Below are 25,630 nucleotides of genomic sequence, written 5' to 3' on the forward strand. Positions count from 1 at the left end.
TTTTCTTCTCGTCATGTAATTTCTCTTTAGTTGCTTTAAGATCACCATGTTTAGTCAAATTGGTAGTTGACCACGTTCGAACCTCATAACCTTCTATTGTTGTACCAAGTATCGTTGTACTAAAATGTCGAACTAAAAAGAATATTTAACCAGGGAAATTCAATGCTGGTTAGCAGTCAACTGATGTAAATTGTAGACCCCAAAATGGGGGGGGGGGGGGGGGGGGGGGGTGGAGACCCCAAAACTGGCCTGTTGAGTTTAGCTTAACATGAGGCTGGAGAGGCAATGTCGTAAAATTTTGCAGAAAAGCGAAAAAAAAAAAAATGAAGAAATTTGCGATGCCAACAACTCACGAGTTGCTGGCCCTACCTAGCACAATTAGCATTTCCAAGGATTGTCTTGGGAGCTTGACTTAGCTTTGGCACAAGGATCCGAATTCACCCATTGCTAAGTGCGAGCCATTAAGTAAATTCGCCTCTTGAGTCACAAAAGTAACACAGTCAAATAAACAGTAGAAAATATCACTCTCCAACAACGTCTTGTAAAATCTGCTTCCTATTGCGTACCTTTAGTGAATATTACACATTATTTAAAAGTAACTAACACAAGAATAAATCCAATAAATATATTCAGTGTATGTGACAGAACGACCTCACCAGATAGAAACCCCCAAACAAAAATACACAATCTTTACTCACTAAAACCTCTCTCTCTCTCGCTCTCTCTCTCTCTCTAAATAAAAATGAGGAAGACAAAAAGACATCTCTTTCTGTTGTTTCAAAAATAAATAATAAATAAACTAAAAAAAAAAAAAGAATATTGACCATCCAATCTTGTAATTATGTTGAACCTAACCTGTTGGCAGGCATTTCAGTGATCAATTTGCATAATAGAGAGGAAAAATGTATTGGACACCAATGTGAGCTCTCAGCGACCAGTTTTTGCACGCTTCATCCCGCTTGAATTGAAAGGAGAAACACTACCGCTAGGGCCTGGACTCTCTTCTCTGAAATTTGAATTCAGCATTGCTAATTCACGCAGTTGTTGTCTTTTGATATAATCATTTGGCTCGTCCTGCGTACACATGGAGCTGACATTTAGATTGCATCACTCAAGGAGAACAATTTCTTTTTACCTTCACAAGAATGATTCGTCAGGGTTGCCTGAACCATCCACCCCTACCCTACTGACAGACAAAGCATTTCATCTTTCAGAGTTTAGACAACCAATCTCCCTTTCATTCTTCTGGTTCCTTCTACTCCTATGAATCTAAAATCCCTTCTTGGACTGCAGGCGTCAGCCATGAATTGGGTTTGAGTTATGCTCATATATCTAGTTTCTTCCGAGGATACCTAAACCCATGTAGCTTAACCCAAGGACATGTTTTTGTTAACAGATACTGCATATAATGAAACTATCTATGCATTGACCTAAAAGTGGAATGGAATGCAACAAATAATGGATCATCTATTGGGCCCATCCCATCATAAACAAAATTAAACTTGATAGAATTAGGTTGGAAAGTAAACAGTACCACGGGTTTAAGTAGTTCTTCTATAATTTCTTGTGCCTGTCTCAGCCTGATATCAATGATATTGGCAGGTAAATCAGCCTCAATTAGGACATGCAGTGGTTCGTTCAGATGTTCATAACCAAGTCTTCCTCGGAGTTTCTCTTCCTTGAGAATTTAAAACAGTCATAGATAAAGAAATAAATAACCAGATAGCCCAATATTAAACATACGCAGATACTGATATGACTATCAAACACAATAAGAAACACCCAATGGAAAAAATTTTAAGTGATCACTTAGAGTGAGCAATTTACTCAAGTGTTTCATCCAAGCAATTTCACCTAAAATACCTTCTCTGGATCTTTAATTGACCCCTTTCCTCTGATATACACACGACATCCTGTAGTAGCTTCTACCCGCTTCAGAGAATTGCCTCTCGGTCCAAGAAGTCGTCCAACAAAATTGAACTGCCATCCAAGGAACAAGACAAATTAAAGTGTTAAATAATCCACATTCTGAAAGGATTTCAGAAACCGCATACAGAGACACTTCTTTATTGAATTTACATTCGGATATGTGTCCACTGGAATTTCCAAACGCAAAATCCTCTTTACAGTAAATGAACTAGGGCTTGCAGGAGCACCTTGCCAGTCCATTGTCATTCCAGGATTTCCACTTAACCTTGGCTGTGAAAAGGAAAAAATGAAAGTAACATCAGTGGTCATATTGATTTTTTTTTCTCTGTTTTTTTTCTTTCAAAATAATAAGTTTGTCTAAGGCATAAAAGTTAAAAAAAATTGGGTTATAGGCATCCTATATAGCAAAAGGGAAACTTCTGGAAAGCTTACAAGTCAAGGTAAATGTTACAGACATGATGGAAGTTTCTATTACCTTCCCACGATCCCAAGATAACAATTTCATATTAAGTTCAAACAACTTTTCTGATTATGGAGAGAAATAATAAGCATACTGCATCAAAATATGGAATTAAAGAATTAAAATGATATAAGTTTCCCAACTCCACATCACTGTGAAACCTGTGGTATTTTGCCGTGATTCTATTGATTGGTTTATTATGCTGGAATACTTTTCTTTCATGCTTGTGAGCAATGGGAACTTTGATGTTTAACTTCAAAATTTAAACAAGCACCATTATCGGTAACTGATGACTCATTCAAGAAAACGTAGTGGCAGAATGCTAGCAGGATTATAGTACAACTTATGGATTTTATACATACATAGGAAACAAATACTTTATTGAATACAATTCAGAGGGAGCAAATACTTAAACCTTTCATACTTGCTATGTATAGATACCCCTTTTAGCTCCCAGTCCCAAAACCCTTTTTTTATTTTAATCCTAGGTCCAGAAATTATAAGATATACTTCCTAAACAACTTGTGAGTTTGATCACTTAAGATGCTATCCAACCAGTCCCATGATTAATATGTAGGGGGTCAGGAATGTGAAACATGCAAAATGGAACAGAGGAACTGTTTGTATTTTACAAATTGTTTTTTGCTTTTTAATCAAAAACAAAAGTTCAGTGAAAACATATTTATTTAACTGTCTTTTAAAGATGGTTTTCTTTTTCTCCTTTCCTATAGCTTGTTCTAGTGAGTGCGGTGTGCCCAATTTAGGAGAACAACAATTTTTCTTCCTTTGAAAACAAAAACTTGTAAATAGTTTTCTAATAATTATTAAAGTTTTGTTTCGGCAACTTGAGCACAATCCCCAAAGCAGTTATGCTGAACTACTCTGCATAGTAAACTGCCAAATCCTAGGTTGTTCAATATACAGCCTAGAGAGGATTAGACTAAAGGACATAGAAGCAAATTCTGCCAATCTGGCTAGACAGATTCACACACAAATTCACTCCTATGTAAACTAAGTTACAGCCACTTCCGTGAGGGAAGAAGAAGAAGGAAGCTAAGGATCATATAATTGTAGGAAGTTCCAAAAATTGAAATTTTCTTAGCCAAGCATTTAATAAGTTAGGGACAGTATGTTATTATAACTCTAAAACATCAAAAGCTATTAAGCATTATAGCTCGCATGTAATTTCTAAGTTAGAAAAGTTTCAACCAAATAAAAAGCAAACATGAAGCAACCCGAATCTTCCAATTGATGATCTGTTCAAATGAGTCTAACGAATTCACAATTGAGAAGTCCAGAAAAACAGTCTAAACAAACTTACCTCCTGAGGAAGTCCATTCCAGCTGCCAAAACCTGAGCCAGAAATATTTGACACAAGGTTAGAAGAAGCCATTGGACTGGGGCTTCTATGTCGTAATCTCTCAAATTCACTAAAACCTTGGTTGGACATCATTCCGGAAACCCGCAAAATCTCTGCACATAAAGTAACTTGTCATATGAAAAACCTTTGGTCGGACATCATTCCGAAAACCTGCATTAATCTCCGCACATAAAGGAACTTATCATATGTAAAACAAACCCAGAGTTCCGAAGTTTAGAATGTGAAAAAGTAAAAAAGTGGATTAGCAGAGTCAAACACATCATACCAGGTTACTTTTCCATCGATTGAGAAAAGACTTGATATGTATTACTGTCTAGGTAGGCTTCTGAAGATTTAGTTAGATTTCTATGTAAGATGACTGAATGCTGCAGAGGTCTGAAGCTCTGGTCAGCACAACATGCGTCGTATTTCATTAATATTTATGCCTTTTCTTATCATATGTAATTGGGATTGTACGGGTAAGTGGACTTCCAAAAAAAGTCTCACTCTCATTTTTAAAATTTTTTTTTATAATTTCTCATTCCTTGGTGAGAAAATAACTATTAAATAATATTTTAAGGAAATAGTGTGATTGAGTGTGATAGTGAAAAAATTAAAATGACAGGCATGCAATGGACTCCTGGAATGGCTTAATGAATCGGTGTTAGAGGAGGTCCTTCTGAAAGAGATAACAGTTTGTGGAAAGCAAGTTTCTTGATCACTAATTGGAAAATTGATCGAGAAGGAAAATAATTTTTTTTTTAAAGATGTGAAAGTTTCTTGGGAAGAGATGGAAAGGAACCCAATCATCTTAAGATTGGAAATAAGATAATAAGAATAAATTTATTTTATAATATAGAAGAAGAAAGTTACATTGGTTATATAGCCTTTCAAGAGGATATCACTGTCTTACGAAACTACTACCCACAGACCCTGAAGTCACTCCATAAACTTGTGAACAATTCACATAACTACATTCTTAATAATTCTCACTATTTCTCCACTACTCTTTAACTGATCTAGATTGTAGTTAAATTTAACGCCTGAGCCTTCTATCATGACTTTTTCTGCTCGAGAGCATGGTTAAAGCCATAACATTATGAAAAAGGGCGAATTAGAGTCAATAACACTCACTTGCATAAATGCTTTAAGAAATTTTTTTTTATTTAAAGCATCTAACAAGTAACAATAGATGAAATGCAAAACCTGACACACTTTTAAAGTTGTTGCTGTATTCAAAGTCTAGCTCAAGACTCGCTAACAACTAAAGCAGAGTAAATGGTTAAAGAATATTTCAACTTTTTCAATCAAAAACTGAAATACCAAATATAAATTGAAGGTGAATCTTGATATATTAATAAGATGCATTTTGAGTTTGAGATTATAAAGCAGAGCGTTGATGCGTGGTGGAGATGTAAGTTATAGGTAATGTGGTTAAAATAGGCCTTACAATCGACTTAGAACTATAAATCTCTGATTAGATATATGTCAGCGGTTAGTAGATTTAAAAAAGGCAGACGATTTTAGAGATGGCAACAATCTGGTTCTCATGGAGAACCAACTCTCAAGGGAGGAAAATTGGAGATGGAAAAAGCATGATGATATATATATATATATATTAAGAAATTGAAAAAAGAAACAACAAAAGAGGTGCGGTAAGAAGTTATAAGGAGGAAGCAGCAGGCATAGATTGGATGGTGCGATCTAAATATAGGAAAGTATAGTTGCGGTGAGAGAGAGTGGAGTTGTAAAAGAGAAAAGAAAAAGAAAAGTAGACCTTGATTTAAAAGTCGGCTACAAATAGGAAGGATTTGCATGAAGGGTCCGAGTTTCTGATGCTCGGCCAACAGCTCCGACAGGTACTGGCTAAAGAAGATCAGAAGAAGATAATCACATGGGGGATGGGGAGAAGGTGGGAAGAAAAATTGATGGCATGTTGGGAGTAGAATGAAACAATGAATCTGGGAAGGATACCTGTCAGTATCACCGCTGCTTCTAATCTGAGGAGAAGCAGCTCTTGCAGGAGAGAAGTTGGGATTATACAAACCTGACATTACTTGCTTGCTTTCTTTCTTTCTTTTAATTATTCGGAATCTGAACCAACAAAAGAATAGGAATAGGAAGGTAGAACTTTCAGGTGTGTGGTTGATGCGGAAGAAAGAAAAAGAGGACAGAACCACCAATAAAGGTAAGGGAAAAGAAAGAGAAAGAAGAAGGGGGGGGTTGCTCGCTCACTCAGGGGTCTGTCGTGAGTGAGAATTTGCAGAAACAAGGGCAAATTCATTTCTTTTTCTTTTTCTTTTATTTCTCCTTTTAATAATTATAAGGTATAATTAATAAATTTTACCGACGCAACGCAATGCAGTGTTCTGTGTATTCACCGTTTCAGAGACAAAATTGTAAGAGACAAAAGTAAAACCAAATAATTGAGAGAGAAGAAGAAATCAAAAGAAAAAAAAAATCTGAGAAACAACCGGGAAGAGGTGGAGTGGAGGGTGTCGGACAAACTGGCGCATCTTTCCAAGGAAGCTAAATTTAAGGTGGTAAAAGATTTCCCAATTTTTGGCAACTAATGCCACACACACTCCGGTAGATTTTAGCTTTCATTATTATAATTAGATTTATTTCCCACAATCAGACTAACTACTTTCACCCATACACATACACTCTCCACTTTTACTGTGGCCCTGGGTGGTTTTCTTTTCATAAATATCCAACTTTTCTTGAATTGACTACACGTGTTGCCCATGCAAGCCTTCAAATTTAATAGCCAAATAATGGGCCTCTGCTGCGTTGGCCCAAAATCAATTAGCCAATTGGCCTTATAAAAAATTAAACAACTATCCCTGCAATAAACTTCAACTAAAATATCTCATTTCGTAATCCACTCCGATCATACTTCGCAACCATCTCTAACAATTAATACCAACATTCAATTTAGGTAATTAAAAACGTCAAAGACTACCATCAACTCTGTCAACGATTACAATGATTGCTGTATGTGACGATCATCTTGAGCAACTAACTCCAACCACCAATTTTGTTGTTAAGTTCCAACAACTAACTCAATTAATAATATAATTATAAAAATAAATAATAATAACTTGACTAACAAGAGTGCTTTTTTAGTACCAATTTAAAATTATTAATTTATAATGCTCAATAATTGTTTTTTTTAGTAATTTTGATACTGAGAAGTTGTCTACAGATAGTCGGGTCATCCTCAAAGACTTCTTTGTCACAAGCATTTCGAGACTGATTGTTTCTTAACAAGAACATCGCAATCAATGAAGATGTATTGTTTCTTGAAGCCCGCGTTTTGGAGTATCGAGGTTGTGAAGAAATAATTAAAATGATTATTAAGTATAAGTACTACACATTCTGAGGAATGAGCATGTGTTCTGGCTATGCGATGCGAGAAAGGGTAAAATGTGTCACAAAGCTAGGTGGTACGCTAAGACAAGATAACACGAAAAAAGTTGTATACTAATTATTTGGAGCTAAGCAAGGAAGAGACAAGCGAAAAGAAAGTTAGGCAGCAACAAACACTTAACCAGGTACCAAGTGATAAGCTAGTCGAGGAGAAGTCATGCGAGAAAATGAAGATGAGTGATTAAAATTAGTCAGCTTCTTACATGTTAGGTTAAGGTTAAGCATGATTATAGAAGATATTAAACCTACACATATAAGGCACTAAGTAGGAGATAGTAAGCTAAGATGCGTTTGAAGATGACAAATCCAATTTAGAATTAGTATAGATTGGCCTATTGAGTTCAAAGGAAGTGATAAGAAGTTCTAAATGTTGAAACTCTGCCAAAAGAACATCAGGCGAAGAGAATAAGTTTTAAGAAGGGGGTTGAGAGAAAACGTATAGTTTGAGTGACCCTTCCAAAGAAATAACGAAGATTTCTTAACTTGTAAGTCATGTCATGCTATATTGTATAGTACAATGCATGTTATAATCTTGTTCATGATTCACAAGAAAAACATGACCATTTGAAAGTATGTTTCCAAGTTAAAATGCTTCCAAATTAAAGTATTTCATTTTATGTTGTTTGAATGGATTGCTTGTATGCAAGCAAACTATTAGCTTTATTCCTATCATGAGCTACCTACTATGTGCGTACATAAGAGTCAAGACAACCATACATTGAGTGATCCGCATAGCAATGGAAAGGTGGCCGGATGCATTGGGGGTTCACATTCGAGTTGACTGCCTGAGCAATTGGAATTGAACATGTAAATCTCTAGAGATGTTGTTGATAAGATGAGTCGTCATTATAGTCTATGCGTGGGGATGATTCAACATCCTGACAAAATGAGTAAGTAGAGGCTAATGTAGTTTTTAATGTTTTTTAGTGCACAAGGAGGTGTTGTGAAATTGATATTGAAAAATGAATAATTGATGCATGTACTTGTATTCTTTAAAGGTTTCCTAAAATGTCACTCGTTAAGTTTTTCTTATCCTCAAATGGTGGGACTCCCGACCCACTCTCCAAAAAGAAAAAGGGGATGAGAGTTCTTCCCGGAGACGGAATCCCCCACACCCATTGCCAAACCTAGGCTAGCCTCACTAAAGCACTAAGCCCCTCCACTTGCTTGGGAAAAGAAGAAGCTTCCATGCACCAACACCTCCTTGACCGTCGCAGAGTTGGTACTTTGTCACTTTGTTTTAATGGATGAGATCACACTATTGGTTATTTTAATTGTTTTATATCTGATTTTGTTAGAAAAGCAACAACGTGTAGTTGAAGAGAATAGTGAAGTTGAATCAACTGGAAGAAGGTATCATTGATTGTCGGTTGTAGGTGAGCTTTTTAGCGTAGTTGATGTCAAGTTTGGTCATATTTGCAATTATTTTACAACCTTGTAGGAATGTAAATCGCATTCCATAATAAACTAAACAAAATAATAATGATAAGAGGAAGAAGATGAAGGGAAAGAATGGTTTTAGAAGAGAACAAGATGTATATATTTATTGATTGAAGCGGAAATAAGAGTCCGCAATATTTGAAATAACAGAGAGGCAAAGGCATTGGGGATAAGTCATAGAGAAGCCAGACCCAGGGTGGAGGGTGGAGGGAGGAGGGTGAACATGAATTAATTATGAAATAATAATAATGTGGATTCTTTTGAGCATGAACTAATTAATGATTGATTATTAATAATACAATAGATGGTTGAAGGGGAGGAAGAATATTGGGTGTGGTTGACGAGTTGCATAGAAAAGGCAAAGCAAAGGAGGAAAAGAAAATAGAAATTTGGAAAGGGGCTGAGACGATGATCGACGAGAGACCCGAGAGAGGTGTTTGGACTGGGAGAGTGGAAACAGAACAGAACATGGGGCGTCGAGCGAATCAACAACTCCGGACGATAACACTGCGCATCATGTCCTTGAATTCGAAGAAATCAACCCGGCCATCCTGATTGCGGTCAACCGACAAAATCATCTTCTGAACCCTGTCGATCTCATTCCCCTCCGCCAATCTCAGCTTTCTTAGAACCACTTGGAGTTCGGTGGCGGATATGTAGCCATCTCCATCCTCGTCGAATACCCTGAATGCCTCCGATAGATCCGATTCTTCCTGCGACATCGACGACATACTTGTTTCCCTCTTCTCATCCTCATCCTCCACCATTCCCGCAAAATACGTGTCATTTAGCGACTGGTGCAGGGCTGCGAAGTCTTCGAACCTAAGACCCACATTTCCCGGTTTTATGAAGGAGTTGACCGTCGAATCCAGCTCCGATTCATCAGCATCCAACCCAAGAAGCCCCAGAGCTTGACCCAGCTCCTCCGCCGTTATCATCCCGTCCCCGTTCTTGTCGAACATGTCAAATATGCGACGCAGGCGAAGGGAGTTCAGGCTCGGGCACCGAAGCCTGAACGACGAAGACGAAGAAGAGGGTTTCTTCGTCAGCCGGGGTCGGGGAACATCAGAGGCCACCGCTTCCATTTCCAAGATTTCGGATAAACGAAACAAACAACAGGATTTGGGGGATGAGGCCGAGAGGGGACTTGATTTCGTTTTCTTTTTTTTTTTTTTTTTTTTTTTTTTTAGACAAATGGAAGGATGGATACACAGAAGACTTTTAAGGAAGCCGTCTTCACATTCTCATCGCCCGATGCCATTAATTATAAAATAAATCTTCAGGGATCCAGCTTGTGGTCAAGCTCTTCCATTTCCTTCTTTCTTCGGTTGGGAAGGGATTAAGAAATAAAATAGGAGGCCTTTTACTTTTAGTAAATTAAAAATAACTAAATAACATTGGCCATTTGCGTTATGGAACATGGACCGTGTCCTTGGGGGTAAACGTTTGAAACATGGTTTGTGCTTGTTTGGCGGGCGTTGGAACCTCAACACGGCTGCACCTCCGCACAACCACCACCTTCGGTCAATGTTAATATATCTATCTATATATTCCACGCCTCTTTTCTTTTTTAAGCGCAAATCTTTGGTCAATGTTTATACTTATTTATTCGTTACTTTCATTCGAAATCGCGTTCAGATGAATGGATCAATTAGTCAATCGCCCTCCGTACTTGACTTGACTCCCCACCCCGGTTTATGTATCCAAGACTTTTCATGCCCCAATTCTTAATTTTGAATCACCGGTGAACACTGAGAAAAGAAGAAAAAACTGAACTGGAAAAGAAGTTAAGATATAGAATAAAATCTAAGGCTAAACTTTTATATATATATCCTATTATGTTAAAAACTATCTTTCAACTTTCAAAAATTTTCCAAATATCTTTAAACTCAAAATCACCCTTAATTAATTTTTATATAAAAATTGTTAAATTTTTTTCAAAAAATAATCTTTTAACTTAAAACTTTTTCCTTGAAACATGCTAAAACAATAATTGGACAAATAAAAAAGATTAACTATATTAACATACAACTTCATTACAATATTGTAAGTTCTAAAATTTATTGTGACTTATATTATTCTCTTTATTCTTATTAGTGTCAATATACTAAAAGTGTGAAATTTTACCTATTTAATTATTTGTACGTAAAAAGAGAAGAAAGAAAAAAGAAAAAGAAATAAGACGGTGTAACTATCTTGTGCGATATAACAACAAAAGTATTTTATTTTGACTTTATTTTTTAAGCTTTTGTAAGTTGATGTTTAAAAAAGTTTAGCCTTTCTTAATAGTTAAATACAATTTTTATTTGATAGTTATTATTTTAGTATGCTTTAGATAGAAACTTTTATTTTAGAAATTTATAGAATTTTGTGAAATTTTATGTTTTAAATTAAAATTTTGGTTTTTATTTTTGTTGGTGAGAAAATGAGTGTAAAATTTGGGTTAACAAAAGTATTTTTTTAATTTTAAGAGTATTTCAAAATTTTCGATAGTTTAGGGTATTTTTTAAACAAAACTAACTGTATAGTATTTTCGAATAATTTTTTAAGGTTTAAGAACATATTTAGAACATTTAGAGTTTAAGGACATTTTCGACACAAACTACAAAATTTATCCGAAACTTTTTTATAAGTTCATTAACCTTAAATCAATAATAATATGGTGTGGGTAGTAATAACATGAAACTTTTATTTTTTATTTTTCAAACTTATATTCTTTTCTCACTATATCTTTATATCAATTTTCGTATTTAACATATGAATTCTTAACAGAAACAAAATTTAAAAAAAAAAACTAAAATGAATTAAAATATTTACAAGTAAGATAAAATATCATAGTTTATCGCATAATAGACTACTATTTTTATTATGATATATAAGTAAAAATAGTGTCTGAAAGTTATCAAACTAAAACTATTGATCCTAAACGAAAGTTTGAGATACTAAAAATGATGGATTAGAGCAGGCGAGAAAACTTTAATTTTCAAATTAATCAATTGTAGGAAAGATAATAGTCATGTCCGGACGAATTTGTGTCAAATATCGGAAATAATTTAGAAGTTTTATGATCTAACAAACTCTCTCTAGAGTTTAGTTAATTAATTAGCAAACTTCAAACCACACAAAGAAAGAGATACAACGAGGATCATCCTGGGGCACAACAATAATTTCAACCGTTGGGCACGAATCCCAATAATTTAATAAGTACAGCAAAACAAAGCTTGGATTAAAAAAACTTAAAATACTAGTCATATCAGAACATGAATCCCCATAAATACTTACACGTATAAATCTAATGATTTGACCTACTTAAAGACGATAATAGAAAGTTGAATACGAGTTTGGGTTTGGGTTTAGACACATTTTAAATCCAATTCAATTTTTGGGATTGTGAATTTTGTAAATTCAAATAATTATTGTTAAATATGAAACACAACTCAATCCAACCACAAAATATTTGAATTTGTAGGTTCAATCCCGATGTTCGGATTATTCATTCATAATTTTGTTTCGAAGAAAGATAAAATACTAACGTTCAAAATATATTTTTATTTATTTTAGTTTATATAACTCAATTTTACCCTATATTGAAGAAAAGAATAAATTCTAAAAGACTTCAAATTTTGATAGGGAAAAAGTCAAACTATTTATAGAAAGGGTAAAAAGAAAATATAAATAAATAACGATAAACTTCTTTCTTTATTAATTATATAGCTGATTAGTTTTTACAGGTGATAATATTGATTCATGTCATAAAATCCATAACTTGGAGTCTTGAAAAATGGATTTTCACATGAATTTTCTCTTAATATTAGTATTAATCTGTTAAAATGAGCTCATTCAAAGATAATTGTGCTTAAAAGACGTTATTTGCAGTTTTGGAGCCGATTTGGTAAATTTTGGTAGGTTTTTAGTTATTTTCCGCACATTTCCTATCTGATGTGCTTGCAACAAGATGCACCCCGCATCCTTTGGGTGTAAACTTCAAAATTTTGAGCCAGTCAAGTCTAGTTATGCCGATTTTCACGTTCTAATTCATTAGTTGTGCAACTCGTTTTAACTGGAAATCGTTTAGAACTTGCTTTTAGGCTTTCTCTAACCATTTTTGTGCCCATAAAAAAGGAATGAGGCCCTTCATTTAACCACCGTCAACTCTCATCATCGAACCAATCTTCTTTTTCATAGTTCCTGTCATTTCCCAGCAGCTCTCTTTGGGTAATTTCTTCTCAAAATTCTAAGTCAGTAGCCTAATTAAGAACGGAAGTTCAAACTGGAAGATTTCTCTTCCAGTGGAAGTATGTGTTATGAAGACGATTTCATCTCGGAAAAATCATCATAGGGAAAGATTTGAAGCTTGAGGAATTATCCCAATTAGGTCTTTGAGTTGTATTTTTATAGCATTTCTTTCATTTATTTTCTTGTAATTTTTCTCTTTTCTTTCTTTACCCGTTGAACTTATATCATAGCTATATGGTTCTTGATTGAATAACATTGTTCGTTATTTTATCATCTTATCGTAAGCCAAATTCTTTAAGGGGTTCTAATATGTGAATATCCTAGGGTTTTATTGGCTAGAGCAATGCTTATATGTTTAATGCCTCTTTGACTTTTGCATTTCTTTTGTTCTCAGTTTATGGATAAATATTGTTAGGTTAAACAAATCACTTAATTTAGCAATCAAGGTTAGGATATGAACTGATGTTACAAAGAAATACATGCCAAGAAGCCTAAGAAGAAGGTTAGGATATGAACTGATGTTACAAAGAAATACATGACAAGAAGCCTAAGAATAGGAGGGTCAACCCGCCATATGAATAAAGGACACCACATGATATTTAAGAATCTAACACAATCCAGCTACTCATGAAAACATTCAGTAATAGTTTCTCAGAGTAAGAGTAGTTTTCTATTCATGCATATTTCACTATTTTGGTATAATGCTGTCACATCATTTATATTGTAAAGGAACGGTACATCAATAGAATACGAGTAGTTTTCTGTTCATGCATATATTTTACTATTTTGGCATATGATGCGGTCACACATCAATTCTGCTGCAAAACCCAAAAAATTGGAACATAATTGTATTGATGCTTTGATTAAAATTCAACCTCAAAATCACTTTACTGGCTACCCTTGGTTGGCATCGAAAAGCTCTTTCTTAGGAAAAAAAATTTAAATTGCATAAATAGATTTTGTGGAATTCTATTCTTTTGAATACTTCAACGAAATGTTGTGTTACGTGTCATGTAAAAATGTAATGCATGAAAATTGTTGTATGTCAAACTTATCACGTAAAAATGTAAAGCATGAAAAGCTTGCACATTATTATTGGATGCAGTCGGTGCAGCGAACTGCACCCAAGTATTTTTCTTCAAACAGTTACGAGGGGAAGTAAAAGGTATTCCTGTGATCCTGATGTTAGTTGTTTGTGTCGAATTCTGATTAGTCAGTGATGCTTGTTCCAATTGCTGCACCTGGGTGCAAGTCAAAACTGAATCTAACGGGTTTCTTCTTTGAACATGTGTATGAGTGTGTGTGGGGTAAGTAGATTTGAAAGGCGCGAGACAGAAATTAATTACTGTCTTCTAGTTTTATTAACTTAACACATCAGGTATATACAACATAGAGTTGAAGTCGGTCGCTATATACAAATCCTAGGAATGATGGATTGTTATGAAAAGAAAGGGAAAAAAATAATAGAATCTGTTGGAATGGCTAGATTAGAAACTAGGAAGAGAGTCTAAATTTTGTCTGGTTGATTAAATGAAGGCAGAAGGTATAGATCGTACTGATTCGTTCTACGGCTTAATGATTTGAAATGAGCATAGCAAACTGGAGTCGACGCTCATAAAAGCTCCTGCGTTATCGAACTCCCCGCAATAGTTGGGTGCTGAAAATATTGTAACCAACTGCCTGTCTGCGAAAAATTCATAACCATCCTCAACTACCTGTAGGAAGAAATTTAGAAGAATGCAAGGGTGATGTTTAGAGAAAGAAAGAAATAGAGAGAGGCAGCGACACCAACCTGGTGAGCGCGACATATTAGATCGAGATCGTGTTTCTTCAAGAAACCGGTGACCTTGTCTGCGCCGAAGGTAAAGGAAACTCCCCTGTCATTTTCGCCCCAACCTCTGATGTCTCTATCTGGATCGGCCCAAAGAAGATCGCATAGAAGGCCCTGGTCCGGGACATCAATGGGCCTCTCTATATCTCCCACCTGATTCAAGCTATGCATTTCGGGGGAAAGCCCACCATGCATGCATAGGATCTTGTCGTCTATTACAGCCGCCACGGGCAAGCAATTGAAGCAATCTGTGAAGATCTTCCAAAGACGGACGCTGAAACGCCTTTTGCATTCATCATAAAATCCGTAGATTCGGTTGATAGAAGCACATTCGTGGTTTCCTCTAAGTAGGAAAAAGTTGTCGGGGAACTTGACTTTGTATGCAAACAGAAGGGTTATGGTTTCAATGCTCTGCTTTCCTCTGTCCACGTAGTCCCCCAGAAAAAGATAGTTGGCGTCCGGAGGAAACCCACCCATCTCGAACAGCCGCAGCAGATCCGGATATTGCCCATGAATGTCACCTACCCCAAATAAAACAATTCAATTCAAATTTAGTACCCGCGCGCGCGCACACGTACCAGAGATCAGATTAATTGATTAGAATCTATACCACAGATGTTAATCGGAGCTTGTAATTGTAAGAGATTAGGCTGGCTGAGGAATACTTGTTTGGCCGTGATGCAAAGCTGTTGGATTTCAGGTTCTATTAGTTGAATCTTTTTGCCATTGTTTTTTCTTCCTTCCATCAGCCTGTCTATAAGCCCCTCCAGTCCTTCCATTTCTCACCTCCCCCTTAAACAATTAATCCGACCGATCTCGTTTTCCCACGACAATGGTTACAAAGCGAGGAGAGATATACACAAATTCAAATGCAGCATGAGATTCCAGTTTCGCTTTTTTCCATTAAAAAAGAAGAAGAAGAATACAGTTGTGAATTAACGGGTACCAGAGAGTGGCCTTTGTTATGTTAACCAAGAATCAATAACCTCCCTTCCCTTAATATTAGGCATCCCATCATCTATCTTCGACCTTCCTTTCACCGCAACTCTCACCCATTAACGTCCTCTTTGTTTTTCCTCTATTTCAATTCCCTTTTTGACTCCCCTTCATTCATTCTATTGTTTTCACTCTTTAATTACTCTATTCTCTCTACTTGTGTGAAACTTTTCAATCACTATTAATTCGGAGATATTTTAACTAATTACATTATTTCTCCTACTTTTGACCATTCATATATTTTGATATGTTAAAGTCAAATTTTGAAAATTGTACAAGTACATTGGAATTTGACTTGGAAGTTTAAGTGAAAAGCTCCGTAAAATTTTGAATAAATAAGCATAATTTTAAAATATAGAAAACAAAAGGCAAAACAACTATCAAGCCTTGGTTTCATTTCCTATTTCTTGTTTCTAATTTGTCAGAAACATTAATCTCCCTCAATGTTATATTAACTATCTCAACTTTTCGTAAAGTTGATAGTAATTAGTTCGGACTTACTTTATAAATATAAGGGAGAAGAAGTCCTGTTTTAAAAAATGTCTTTGGAAAATAGGAAAATAAATTCATTTGGTCTTCAAGAAGAACTACTTCTTAAGCCCCCAAGATTTAAAAATAGGTTTAAAACGTGTTTCAAGTAATTTTTTTAAAAAATAATTATATGAGATCTAAAATTAGAATAATAATTTCTAAAAATCACATTTTTTTAAGGGTTTTTGACAACTTAAACAATTTGGGAGAGTGAGTTGGGTAGATAAAAAAACAAATCTTTGTTTGGTTCACCAAAAATTAAGATGTTTGTTATCTCCTTATTTGCATCAACTCAAATTTCTCACAAAAATACTCATACTCTCACATAATTTATTTGAGTTAACTTTCCCAATAATTTTATAATCAAACGCCACCAAAAATTAATTTTTTTAAATTTTAAATATCGTATAATTATTTTTTAAATCAAATAAAAAGTACTTTTAAAACCTTGTAAACCTATTTTTGTTAAGCTAAACAAATACATGTATTAGCAACTTTTTGTTTGTTTGTTTTCAAACTAAGATCTTAACAAAGCTAGTTGTGATAGATTTTCAACGTCTTGGATGTCTTGAGTGAATTGCTTAGCTCTCGGTGATATTTGACAAGTTGTATGGTTTAGGTACATTAGATGCTGATTAGTGTTCGACAAATTGCACCCCAAAAACTCTACCAGAACTAGAAGTCTCAACCAAATAATTCTTAATATCACCATACTTTTCTCGTCTCACCATGAACATAAGATAACCTCCCCTTTTCGTCAAAATTACCTTCTTTGATCTACATAAATCTTCTTCTTACTGTGCTTTCAACAAAATGAAAACAACATTTTTTCTTGCTGATAAATCTCATAGTCCTTCTCGAAAGAATTGTATGCGGAATTGAGTTTTTATTGAAATTTTGTAAATGAATATGTAAGAGAAATTGAATTTTTATTGAAATTCATAGACGGAGATATCACAAATTTGCGTAGCCATAAGGGTTAAATCTAGAATCTTAAAAAAAAATGTTAGTTGATAACAAATTTGTGGAAATAAATTTAAAGAACATATATAACGTATTTAACTGATAAATATAAATATGTAAAAGATATATAGTATTAGAAATAAAAGATTTTACTAACTAATTATCAATTTTTGAAAAGAAAGAAAAAAGAGATTTAGTAAAATAGTGGCAATCCTGATCCAAAAGGTATTGTAGGATTATCCACAAGTGAGATCACCTGGTGTAAACTGTTTGCTATAATTTTAAGATTTTCGATTTTTGAAATTTTTTATAACCAAACCCTAAAATTTGCCATCTATACCAAATTTCCAATATATTTCGAATTTGGTTAGCTTTTCTTGAGATGGGTTGAGTCATGGATTGACTTAAAAACAGTTTGATCGAATCCGTTAAGTATTTTTTTTTTTAGAAGAGTTGGGTCGTAGGTTGATTAGAAGAAATGGTTGGCCCAACAAAAATTCTCTATCCTTTTCTCTTTGGTCTAAGGTTCGACTACCTTTTAAAAATATCGTATAATTTTTTTATATTCAAATACCAAAAGATCGAACGAATTGTATTGTAAGATTAAGGAATTGAAGCAGTGGACAAGTTAATCAAGAAAAATAAAAAGGATGCATATCGACTATTTTATATGATTTAGTATAAAATCAACCTCTTAACCAACATAATTAAACTTATTATACATCTGCAAAGGGTAATGAAGCTATACTAAAAAGTTGGGGGTGGAGGGTGAAAACATGGACGTTTGACACAGAAATTAGTGGATATCCACCAACATTATTGAGCCCAATTATTTATTTGGGTGTTCAATTTAAATGACCCAACAGCATTAGTCTACCCAACTCAAACTAACAAGAGGGATTGGATTGGGTTAGTTCTATTTTTGGTTTGGATTGGATTAAAATACTATTTTAATCGGGTTGGGTTCGAGCGCACGGTAAATAGTTTCTTGGGTAATTAGAATGGATAGCAATTGTTAGAATAATTATTAACTATGTAGCAATATTTTTAAAAAATTGCAATTATAGCAAAATCTATCGGTGATAGACTCCTATGATTTATCAGCGATAGACCAACATTTACTACATGGTCTATCGGTAATAGACTCCTATCATTGATAGATTTTGACAAATTTTACTATATTTGCAATTTTTTTTAAAATGTTGCTATATACTTAATTATTTTGAATATAATTACTACATTTGCAACTATCTCTAGTTTCTTCCTTTTGTTAGTTTCCCTTCCTTTGTCCATTTCAATCTCATCATTTCCATCGTAAGTGCTCCCTTTTTCTGTCTTTAAATTTTGAGGACCAACCTAAAAGCTTGGGATGTCAATTATTCTCAGGTGCTAGAAGTTTGGTTGATAGTTGATTGTTGTAATGAAATTGATCTAGCAATTCTATAGATACATTTAAGAACTTGAGGAATTTTTCTTAGTAATAAAACTTACTATTATTAACTGTTTGGAGCAGCCAACGTAGCTCTAAGTATCTCCGTAATATAATATTGGTAATATTGTTTACTTTTGAGCATAAATCATCATGTAGTCTTGTATTTCATTTGAGAAGTCTTGTATTGTCGAAGATAGTTGTTATCTCTTAACCAATCCCTTATTTAATGGAATTTGATCTGATTTCCAATAATAATACACAAATCCCAAACTTATCAGCTGTGTGACGTTTGCGTGTCCTGGCAACTGGCAAGGATTGAACTTTTCAGCATCCTTAAACTATTTCAACCTAATAATAATAAGTTACAAAAGGAAAAGAAAAACAGCAGGAAATTAAAAACACAGGATAGGCGGAAATGAGGGGTTGATGAGATTGGGGGAGGAAGAATGTTGTTTGAAAATTGTGATGTCTATATTACAGTTTATTATGTACAGTGAATATATGGGAGAACGAGAACCCGGAGAAGCAAGGGGTCGGAAAAGGCGTTGATTATATTAAAAAGGAGTGTATATATATATATAGGAGAAAGCGGGGATTGTTGATTCCGAGTTGAGTACGGAAATTATGTCATGGAGTAGTGGAAGAAGATCCAAACATCTGGTCCAGAAGGATGAGGAGGGCCATGGCTACTGTGGTATCAATCTGAGGCTGGACGACGAGGCGGAATACGTCCGTGCCAAAGCTCAACCCTCCCGCTGCTTCCTTGCGTTTGATCTCCGCTACTATTCTCCGCTTCTCATCGTACACCACACAGCATCTCTTCCCGTAACACCCCTCGATCTCATACACACACATACCCTTACCCGACCATGATCCAGCTAATTCAACAACACGAGTCAAACACTTTGATTTAAGCAGATTCATCTGCTTTCTCGCAGAGAACCGGGGATTTGCGCCTGTTTCACCCTCGTAAACCACCCAGCTATCGGCAAGGCTCAATCTCTATATGTATTTGATTACATATTATTCAACCAAAAAGTTTAAAAGCAAATTAATGTATATATGTATATGCAGTACGTACCTTGCGACGGATTGTAAAAAGAGGGCTGCCGGCCGCGTCCATGAGTAGGATCTCGCCCTTATTGTCTGCGAGATAGTTGTCCACCCTATAAACCAAATTACCATCGGCGTTAAACACGGTAAACCCCTCGCAATTCAACAACATAGATTTCTTCCACACGGTGAGGACGGTCTCGGTGGCGTCGCTGCAGGAGGAGGAAGGCCCGTTTGGGAATACCTTCGTCATTCCTAATAATATTATTTGCTAAACTACTTGTCTCTGGAAAGTAGGCTTACAGCTTCTCTCCTCCTCCTTGTGCGTGCGGTCAGGTATATGTATCAGTATTATTATATTGTGCAAGTAGGAGAACATGAGGCTGCCCTCATCCTCATCCATGCTGCGATGTCTCTTTGTTTGTTTATGCCTCATTGACTTTGGACGGGGGGTGAGAACAAACAATTGTGACGGAGGGGAGAGAAACAAATCCACGCCACCCGCCTCTACTAATATTATACTTTAAAGTTATGTTATTTATTTTGTTAGGGGAACCCCGAAACCTATGCGCTATCTCCTTTTCTTCCCTTAAATTATTCTCACCCAATAAATTAATTTTTAGTGGCTCAGGACCATCGTCCAGCCCCTGTCAACCATCATTGCCTAAGATATTATTTCCTGTTACTATTATTTATTGTGTTTTTTCTTTTTTATCTACACTTAATTTTGGTTTTGTATTGGTGCGGCTGCCATATTCAACTAAATTATTGTCCACCTACGGTTTGGGCGGTTGTGTTGGACCATGACCAACGTATCCTTTGACTCCCCCCTCCATCAACGTAAATGATATGTTAATATACACACACATATATATGGTAGATTCCACTAAATGGTATTATCGTGGAAAACAATAAACAAAGGTATAGGATAAGAAAAATCCTACAATTATGATATTGGAATCATTTTTCCACTTTGTCAAGGTAAGGAATCAGGACCATAATGGCCAAATATGCTCGGTATGAAATCGTGCATCCACACGAAATAGTTATCAATAAAATAAAAATATTATAACACTAATTCTGGTTTTTGATGATTATTATTTGCATGTTAATTTATTGTTATGTTTATTATATGATAAAATTAAAAAGAATAACTTTATTGTAAATAATAAATAGTAAAAATTATTTATAAAATATAGAAAAGTTTTTTATTCTATCTATAAAAAGAATTGATAGACTTCTATTAGTGACATTGATATATAAAGATATAGTCATCGATAGAATATGATAATTTATTATATTTATGTAATGTCCCATTAAAAGTGTGTCACATTAATGATATTTGAAATCAATTTCTGTTTAGGATGTTTGCGTGCTGATTTGTTTTTAGGTCTATATATTGTTAATTTGTCGTGTAAATAAATTTAAATGACAAAGTTGCGGTATTTAACTTTTGTTTTCTACGATTATTTACGTTTTGCATAATCATTTATCATCTAATCTCTGTTGGGTTCTTGACATATCATACCAATAAAACTGTATTATATTAGTAATATTATTTTTTTTATCCGTTAATAATTATTTGAATTTTTTAACTATTAGGTATATTGCATGTTAATAACTATATCAATATAGTTGTTGACCACGATAATAATAAAGAAAAAAACGGTCGTATAGATGTAAAATTAATTTATTAAAATTAGCCCCATTGTTTATGATTTATGATTTTGCAAAAATAGCAAAATTCATAAGCCAAATCCAATTGGAATATTCAGATGATTAAAATGTCCATCAAAGTTAAAAATGTGTGCTTGTTACCTGATTATCATCTTATATTGATATTACTTGTTATTGGATTGTTATCTTATATTAATTAGCTATTTGATTGTTATTTGACGATACCATTGTTATCTAATTGTTATCATGTGTTTATTGTTGTTATATTTCTATTGATATTGATAGTTTTCTTATTGTGGTGGACTTTAATCATTGTTTGATTGATGTATGGATTACTTTGATACTTGTCAATGACATTAAATACTATCTATTATGTATAAGATATTAATTGATGATGATACTGATTGTCCTCCTATCACAATTAGTATCATCCACGATTAATTATTATCAAAATTATTGTTCACGTAATAGAACTTACAATTTAACCTAAAACTGATAACATCAAATTAAAATTTAAGATTTTCAGTAAACTATGGAGCATACGAATGCAACCCACAGAGAGCGCTTTTAACTAAGTAGCTTAAATACTAAGCAAGGCTTGATAGGAGAGAAAATAGAGATAAAATTACATGAGGATAAACGAAAACGGAGTGCAGAGAGGATAATATTGAATCGTTGATGAGGTTAAAACGTAGAAGGTCATCTCGAGCCTCCAAGCCGACCACTAGTGTACATTAGTTTGAATGGGAAAAAATCTAAGCCCCACATAATGTAGATCAAATTGACTTAAGATATTTATGTCCAATCATGTATGTATATGTATGCAAATATTAATACAAGGTTTATAATCATACATGAGGCAGACTCTAGAAAAGGATTAAATCTTCACTCCGTTACTAGAATTGGTTGACTCCGCCGATACAAAAATAACTGGCCAATATTCAGACAAGTTCAATGTATGCCATAGGCGCATTGTCCCCTCGCCTAGGCAGAGTTCTTATAATTCTGGTATATCCACCGTTTCTCTCCCCATACCTATCTTGGACTTCTGCAAATAATGCATGAACAATCTGCTTTTCGTAGATGAAGCCTAAAGCTTGTCTCCTTTTATGCAAGGAACCATCCTTTGCTAATGTAATCATTTTGTCAACATACTTACGCATAGCACTTGCTCTTGTTCTGGTGGTTTTGATCCGACCATGCTTAAGGAGTTGGGTGGTGAGCCCTCGCAATAGTGCACGTCGTTGGTCAGGAGGCCTATTTAGCTTAGGTACCCGCTTGCCATGTCTCATGGCAAAAACTCGGCTACCATTATCAACAATTTTGAAGTTATGTTCAAAGTCGTTGTAATCTGCATGATGGACAAGCACATCACAGGTTCTATAACAATTAGTACATAGAAAAGAAATTACAGAAAGTTGTTTAAATTTCAGGAATTCTATGCGTTATTAGCTTATGATTTTTAAAAAAAAATTGTTAAATACCAAATGACAAAATATAATTTTCATTATAATTGTTGGCGTATGGGGTAGCATATGGCACCCATCATCTAATCTTAAAAAAAACGTCCTAACTCTTTACAATATTCAACGTGAATAAACTACAATCCTATTTGACATTCAGAACCTCAAATACATCAGACCATTTGTATAACAAATGCATCTAGAATTCATATTAACTAAAAATTTAATGTTGAAACATTAACTTATCTCATTAATGGATATGTAAAAGTATAAAAAACTCTATGAGACCAATATGCTAGAGCATTTATATCATGCCCACAATACTTTGACCTTATATGTAAGGTTTGTATCCACCTAGTACTAAGCAATACATGATATTGACCACTCGGCAATTTAAACGTAATGTGTTGAAAATAAAATTAAAGTGCCCAAGAGCTCAGGTTTCAATTCATGTTTGAATGTGGTAATGGAACAACATACCCGAAAAACGTTTGAATTCGCTTGCAAATGGTGTTGTTTGATTTGTTATATTTGTTACTGTTTTCTGATTTGTGGCTCTCTCTCATAAGGTGGGTAATATTCTCCGCATCTCCTTGCATATTATTTATATTCACTCCGCCTTATCGAACGAAATAATTCATTTGAGCTTCCTACTATTCTAAATATTCCTATTTCCATCCCTTTCCTGGTTCCCTCGTAAGTTCACACCCTCTTAATGATAGAAACCCAGAATAAACACCAACTTCAATGGTCATATTTATTTATCATATTTCAGGCCCAGGAATACAATCAAAACGTCAACCAGATACTAAATGTAAACCTAATTTCGATAACAGAGTTTGAGGAAGACAACCCCCCCCGAAAGAAAAATTTTCACGTTTTTCTCTCCGATTGTTACTCAACAGCTATGGAACAAACCGGGGAACAACGTTTCATTTCCTGCGAAGATCAACTTACGATTTTCAAATGTTACCAAAATTAGCAGGAGACTTGTACAGTATTTGTACCAGAAGGGTGCCGAGAAAAAGCCAAAAAGGGACGTATCAATTCAAGTAGAAATCAAGATTTTAAAAATAAAATAAATAGTAAATAATTGCAGAACCATTCAATTCATAGGTCGTGAATCTATCAGCCATTAGAAGCAGAATAAGCGCGTGCATTAGCGGAAGAAAAATCGAATTAAAGGGGGCGACCTAGGTAACAAGTGAGAGAGTATGGAGTTACCTGCTGATCCAGTAGAAATAAGGGGGTTTAAGGGGCATAGACCCGAAAAGGAGGCGATTGGTTTGCTGCAGGTTCTGCGACTGACTCGAGCATTGGACAACGGGAAGCTAACGCGAGTGCGAGTACAATTTTCCGATCCCACTGAAGGCAGCGCTGACCTCAACGTTGTAAAGCTCCATCGGCCATTTGCTGTTGCCGTTGTAATCGCCATTGCCATTGTTTGGGTGTCCGTGTATGGATAACAGGATAAGAAATAGTTAGGTCGTCTGGGAGGGGAGGCCTTCAGTAGAAATTTACATATATTGCAACTTCTTTTAGGGCGTCAAAAAAGAAAAAGAAAAAGAAAATAAATCTTTTTTACAAAATAAATAAATTAATTAATTAATTAAATTAATTTATTTTTAAAATTGCCACATTTCATAATTTTATTGGTCAATGGCTTGGGATGCACCAAAGTTTTGTCCTATTAATAGTCATCAAAGGGAAAATTATGGTTTTGGTGATTGATAATTTGAATTAATATATATATATATATATATATAAATTCATAACTATCGGTAACCTTTCCTCCAAACATATTTTATTATAACGTTATAACACTTCCTACATAACCCTTTTTCTAAACACATCTTATCATAACACTTCGTCCGTAACCCTTTTCCTCAAATACATCTTATCATAACACTTTCTCTATACTCTTCTTCAAAAACACATTTTATCATAAACCTAAGTTTATCATAACCCAATCCTTCCTCCAAAAATGTCCCTCAATCTTTGAATTTGTATTAACTTAAATCTCAAACTAATAACTATGTGAATTTAAATCAAACTTATATCAATTTAAATCATAAACTAATAACTGTATCAATATATATCTTAAATATTTACGAGTGTATTAATGTAAACCTCGAACTTGTATTATTATACTAATTTAAACCCTCTATTATGTCTTATTTGAATAAACTCATGAAGGAAAATGATGTGGATTGATATGTTTAAGAAAATTTATGATTTAAATTGATAAACCTGTAATTTATGATTTAAATTAATGTAATCATTAATTCACGATCTAATTTGATAATTTCATAATCCAGGTATAAAATAATAATTACTTTTATATTTATATAAATAATAACTTAAATATAAACGTTCATTTATCCATTTAGCCTATGATATTTTAAAACAATTTCTAGACAGTCTCTCGCATTTAATTTATTTTGTGTAGTAACAAAATTTTAACTAATCCACAAACTTTTATTTTGATTTATAATTGAGCCTTAAAACTAATAACTAGTAAATAATAACTATTACTTTTACTCAGCAAAAATTGTTCAACCCATTAGACACAAAAGTAAATGAATACATGATATTAAAAAAACAAAATTTAACATTTTCAAATATATTGTTGCGTGCGTGCATGTACCATGTGTGTGTATCTATTAAACTTACAAGTTTTTGTTAGAAGCCTTATGTATTATATACACTTTTTAAAATGGAAAAATTGCGACAAAAAAAAAAAAAAGAAAAAAACAATCGATAGCATCTCCTTTTTTACTTATTTCAAATATGAAAAAAATGACTAAGTAATTAGATATATTTGATG

The 25,630-nt window shown here is 34.2% G+C and overlaps 5 protein-coding genes across 7 annotated transcripts; all 5 read right to left on the minus strand.

The window, feature by feature from the left end:
- Positions 1-537: 537 nt before the first annotated feature.
- Positions 538-6,264, minus strand: LOC103487123 (KH domain-containing protein At3g08620-like). Of its 2 annotated transcripts, XM_051084302.1 has the most exons (7): positions 5,724-6,257; positions 5,527-5,615; positions 3,711-3,862; positions 2,080-2,199; positions 1,864-1,980; positions 1,535-1,678; positions 538-1,074 (listed from the first exon to the last, which is right to left on the minus strand). In XM_051084302.1, exons 1-7 carry the CDS (start codon positions 5,801-5,803, stop codon positions 928-930), a joined length of 849 nt encoding a protein of 282 aa, XP_050940259.1. In that variant the 5' UTR covers positions 5,804-6,257; the 3' UTR covers positions 538-927. The 2 variants fall into 2 exon arrangements, with proteins under 2 accessions (XP_050940259.1, XP_050940258.1); XM_051084301.1 differs by having other exon boundaries at positions 5,527-6,264.
- A 2,433-nt stretch (positions 6,265-8,697) lies between these two features.
- On the minus strand, positions 8,698-10,170 carry LOC103486221 (calcium-binding allergen Bet v 3). The gene has a single exon (XM_008444089.3). The coding sequence runs from the start codon at positions 9,704-9,706 to the stop codon at positions 9,107-9,109; it is 600 nt and encodes a 199-aa protein (XP_008442311.1). The 5' UTR covers positions 9,707-10,170; the 3' UTR covers positions 8,698-9,106.
- A 4,021-nt stretch (positions 10,171-14,191) lies between these two features.
- LOC103486220 (serine/threonine-protein phosphatase PP1-like) lies at positions 14,192-15,592 on the minus strand. Of its 2 annotated transcripts, none has more exons than XM_017044181.2 (3): positions 15,299-15,592; positions 14,650-15,209; positions 14,192-14,541 (listed from the first exon to the last, which is right to left on the minus strand). In XM_017044181.2, the coding sequence occupies exons 1-3, from the start codon at positions 15,465-15,467 to the stop codon at positions 14,470-14,472; spliced, it is 801 nt and encodes a 266-aa protein (XP_016899670.1). In that variant the 5' UTR covers positions 15,468-15,592; the 3' UTR covers positions 14,192-14,469. The 2 variants fall into 2 exon arrangements, with proteins under 2 accessions (XP_016899670.1, XP_008442310.1); XM_008444088.3 differs by having other exon boundaries at positions 14,192-14,572; positions 15,299-15,586.
- A 3,467-nt stretch (positions 15,593-19,059) lies between these two features.
- On the minus strand, positions 19,060-20,311 carry LOC103486219 (protein LURP-one-related 8). Its single transcript, XM_008444087.2, has 2 exons — positions 19,692-20,311; positions 19,060-19,612 (listed from the first exon to the last, which is right to left on the minus strand). The coding sequence occupies exons 1-2, from the start codon at positions 19,914-19,916 to the stop codon at positions 19,238-19,240; spliced, it is 600 nt and encodes a 199-aa protein (XP_008442309.1). The 5' UTR covers positions 19,917-20,311; the 3' UTR covers positions 19,060-19,237.
- Positions 20,312-21,976: 1,665 nt separating this feature from the next.
- Positions 21,977-24,345, minus strand: LOC103486218 (50S ribosomal protein L17, chloroplastic). The gene is made up of 2 exons (XM_008444085.2): positions 24,028-24,345; positions 21,977-22,691 (listed from the first exon to the last, which is right to left on the minus strand). The coding sequence occupies exons 1-2, from the start codon at positions 24,242-24,244 to the stop codon at positions 22,282-22,284; spliced, it is 627 nt and encodes a 208-aa protein (XP_008442307.1). The 5' UTR covers positions 24,245-24,345; the 3' UTR covers positions 21,977-22,281.
- Between the last annotated feature and the right edge of the window lie 1,285 nt (positions 24,346-25,630).

This window comes from Cucumis melo, chromosome 4, assembly GCF_025177605.1.
Source record: "Cucumis melo cultivar AY chromosome 4, USDA_Cmelo_AY_1.0, whole genome shotgun sequence".
Taxonomy (NCBI): Eukaryota; Viridiplantae; Streptophyta; class Magnoliopsida; order Cucurbitales; family Cucurbitaceae; genus Cucumis; species Cucumis melo.

Excerpts from the sequence above, each read along its gene's own strand:
- LOC103486220 (XM_008444088.3), bottom strand. The coding sequence starts at position 15,467 with ATGGAAGGACTGGAGGGGCTTATAGACAGGCTGATGGAAGGAAGAAAA. Across the intron at positions 15,210-15,298 it reads AGCTCCGATTAACATCTGTG|GTGACATTCATGGGCAATAT; the intron begins GTATAGATTCTA and ends TATTTGGGGTAG. Across the intron at positions 14,573-14,649 it reads TAATATGTCGCGCTCACCAG|GTAGTTGAGGATGGTTATGA; the intron begins GTTGGTGTCGCT and ends TTCTTCCTACAG.
- LOC103486219 (XM_008444087.2), bottom strand. The coding sequence starts at position 19,916 with ATGACGAAGGTATTCCCAAACGGGCCTTCCTCCTCCTGCAGCGACGCC. Across the intron at positions 19,613-19,691 it reads TTTTTACAATCCGTCGCAAG|AGATTGAGCCTTGCCGATAG; the intron begins GTACGTACTGCA and ends AAATACATATAG.
- LOC103486218 (XM_008444085.2), bottom strand. The coding sequence starts at position 24,244 with ATGGCAATGGCGATTACAACGGCAACAGCAAATGGCCGATGGAGCTTT. Across the intron at positions 22,692-24,027 it reads TATTTCTACTGGATCAGCAG|ATTACAACGACTTTGAACAT; the intron begins GTAACTCCATAC and ends TCCATCATGCAG.
- LOC103486221 (XM_008444089.3), bottom strand. The coding sequence starts at position 9,706 with ATGGAAGCGGTGGCCTCTGATGTTCCCCGACCCCGGCTGACGAAGAAA.
- LOC103487123 (XM_051084301.1), bottom strand. The coding sequence starts at position 5,803 with ATGTCAGGTTTGTATAATCCCAACTTCTCTCCTGCAAGAGCTGCTTCT. Across the intron at positions 1,679-1,863 it reads CAATTAAAGATCCAGAGAAG|GAAGAGAAACTCCGAGGAAG; the intron begins GTATTTTAGGTG and ends TAAATTCTCAAG. Across the intron at positions 1,075-1,534 it reads AAGAACTACTTAAACCCGTG|GACGAGCCAAATGATTATAT; the intron begins GTACTGTTTACT and ends ATGTGTACGCAG.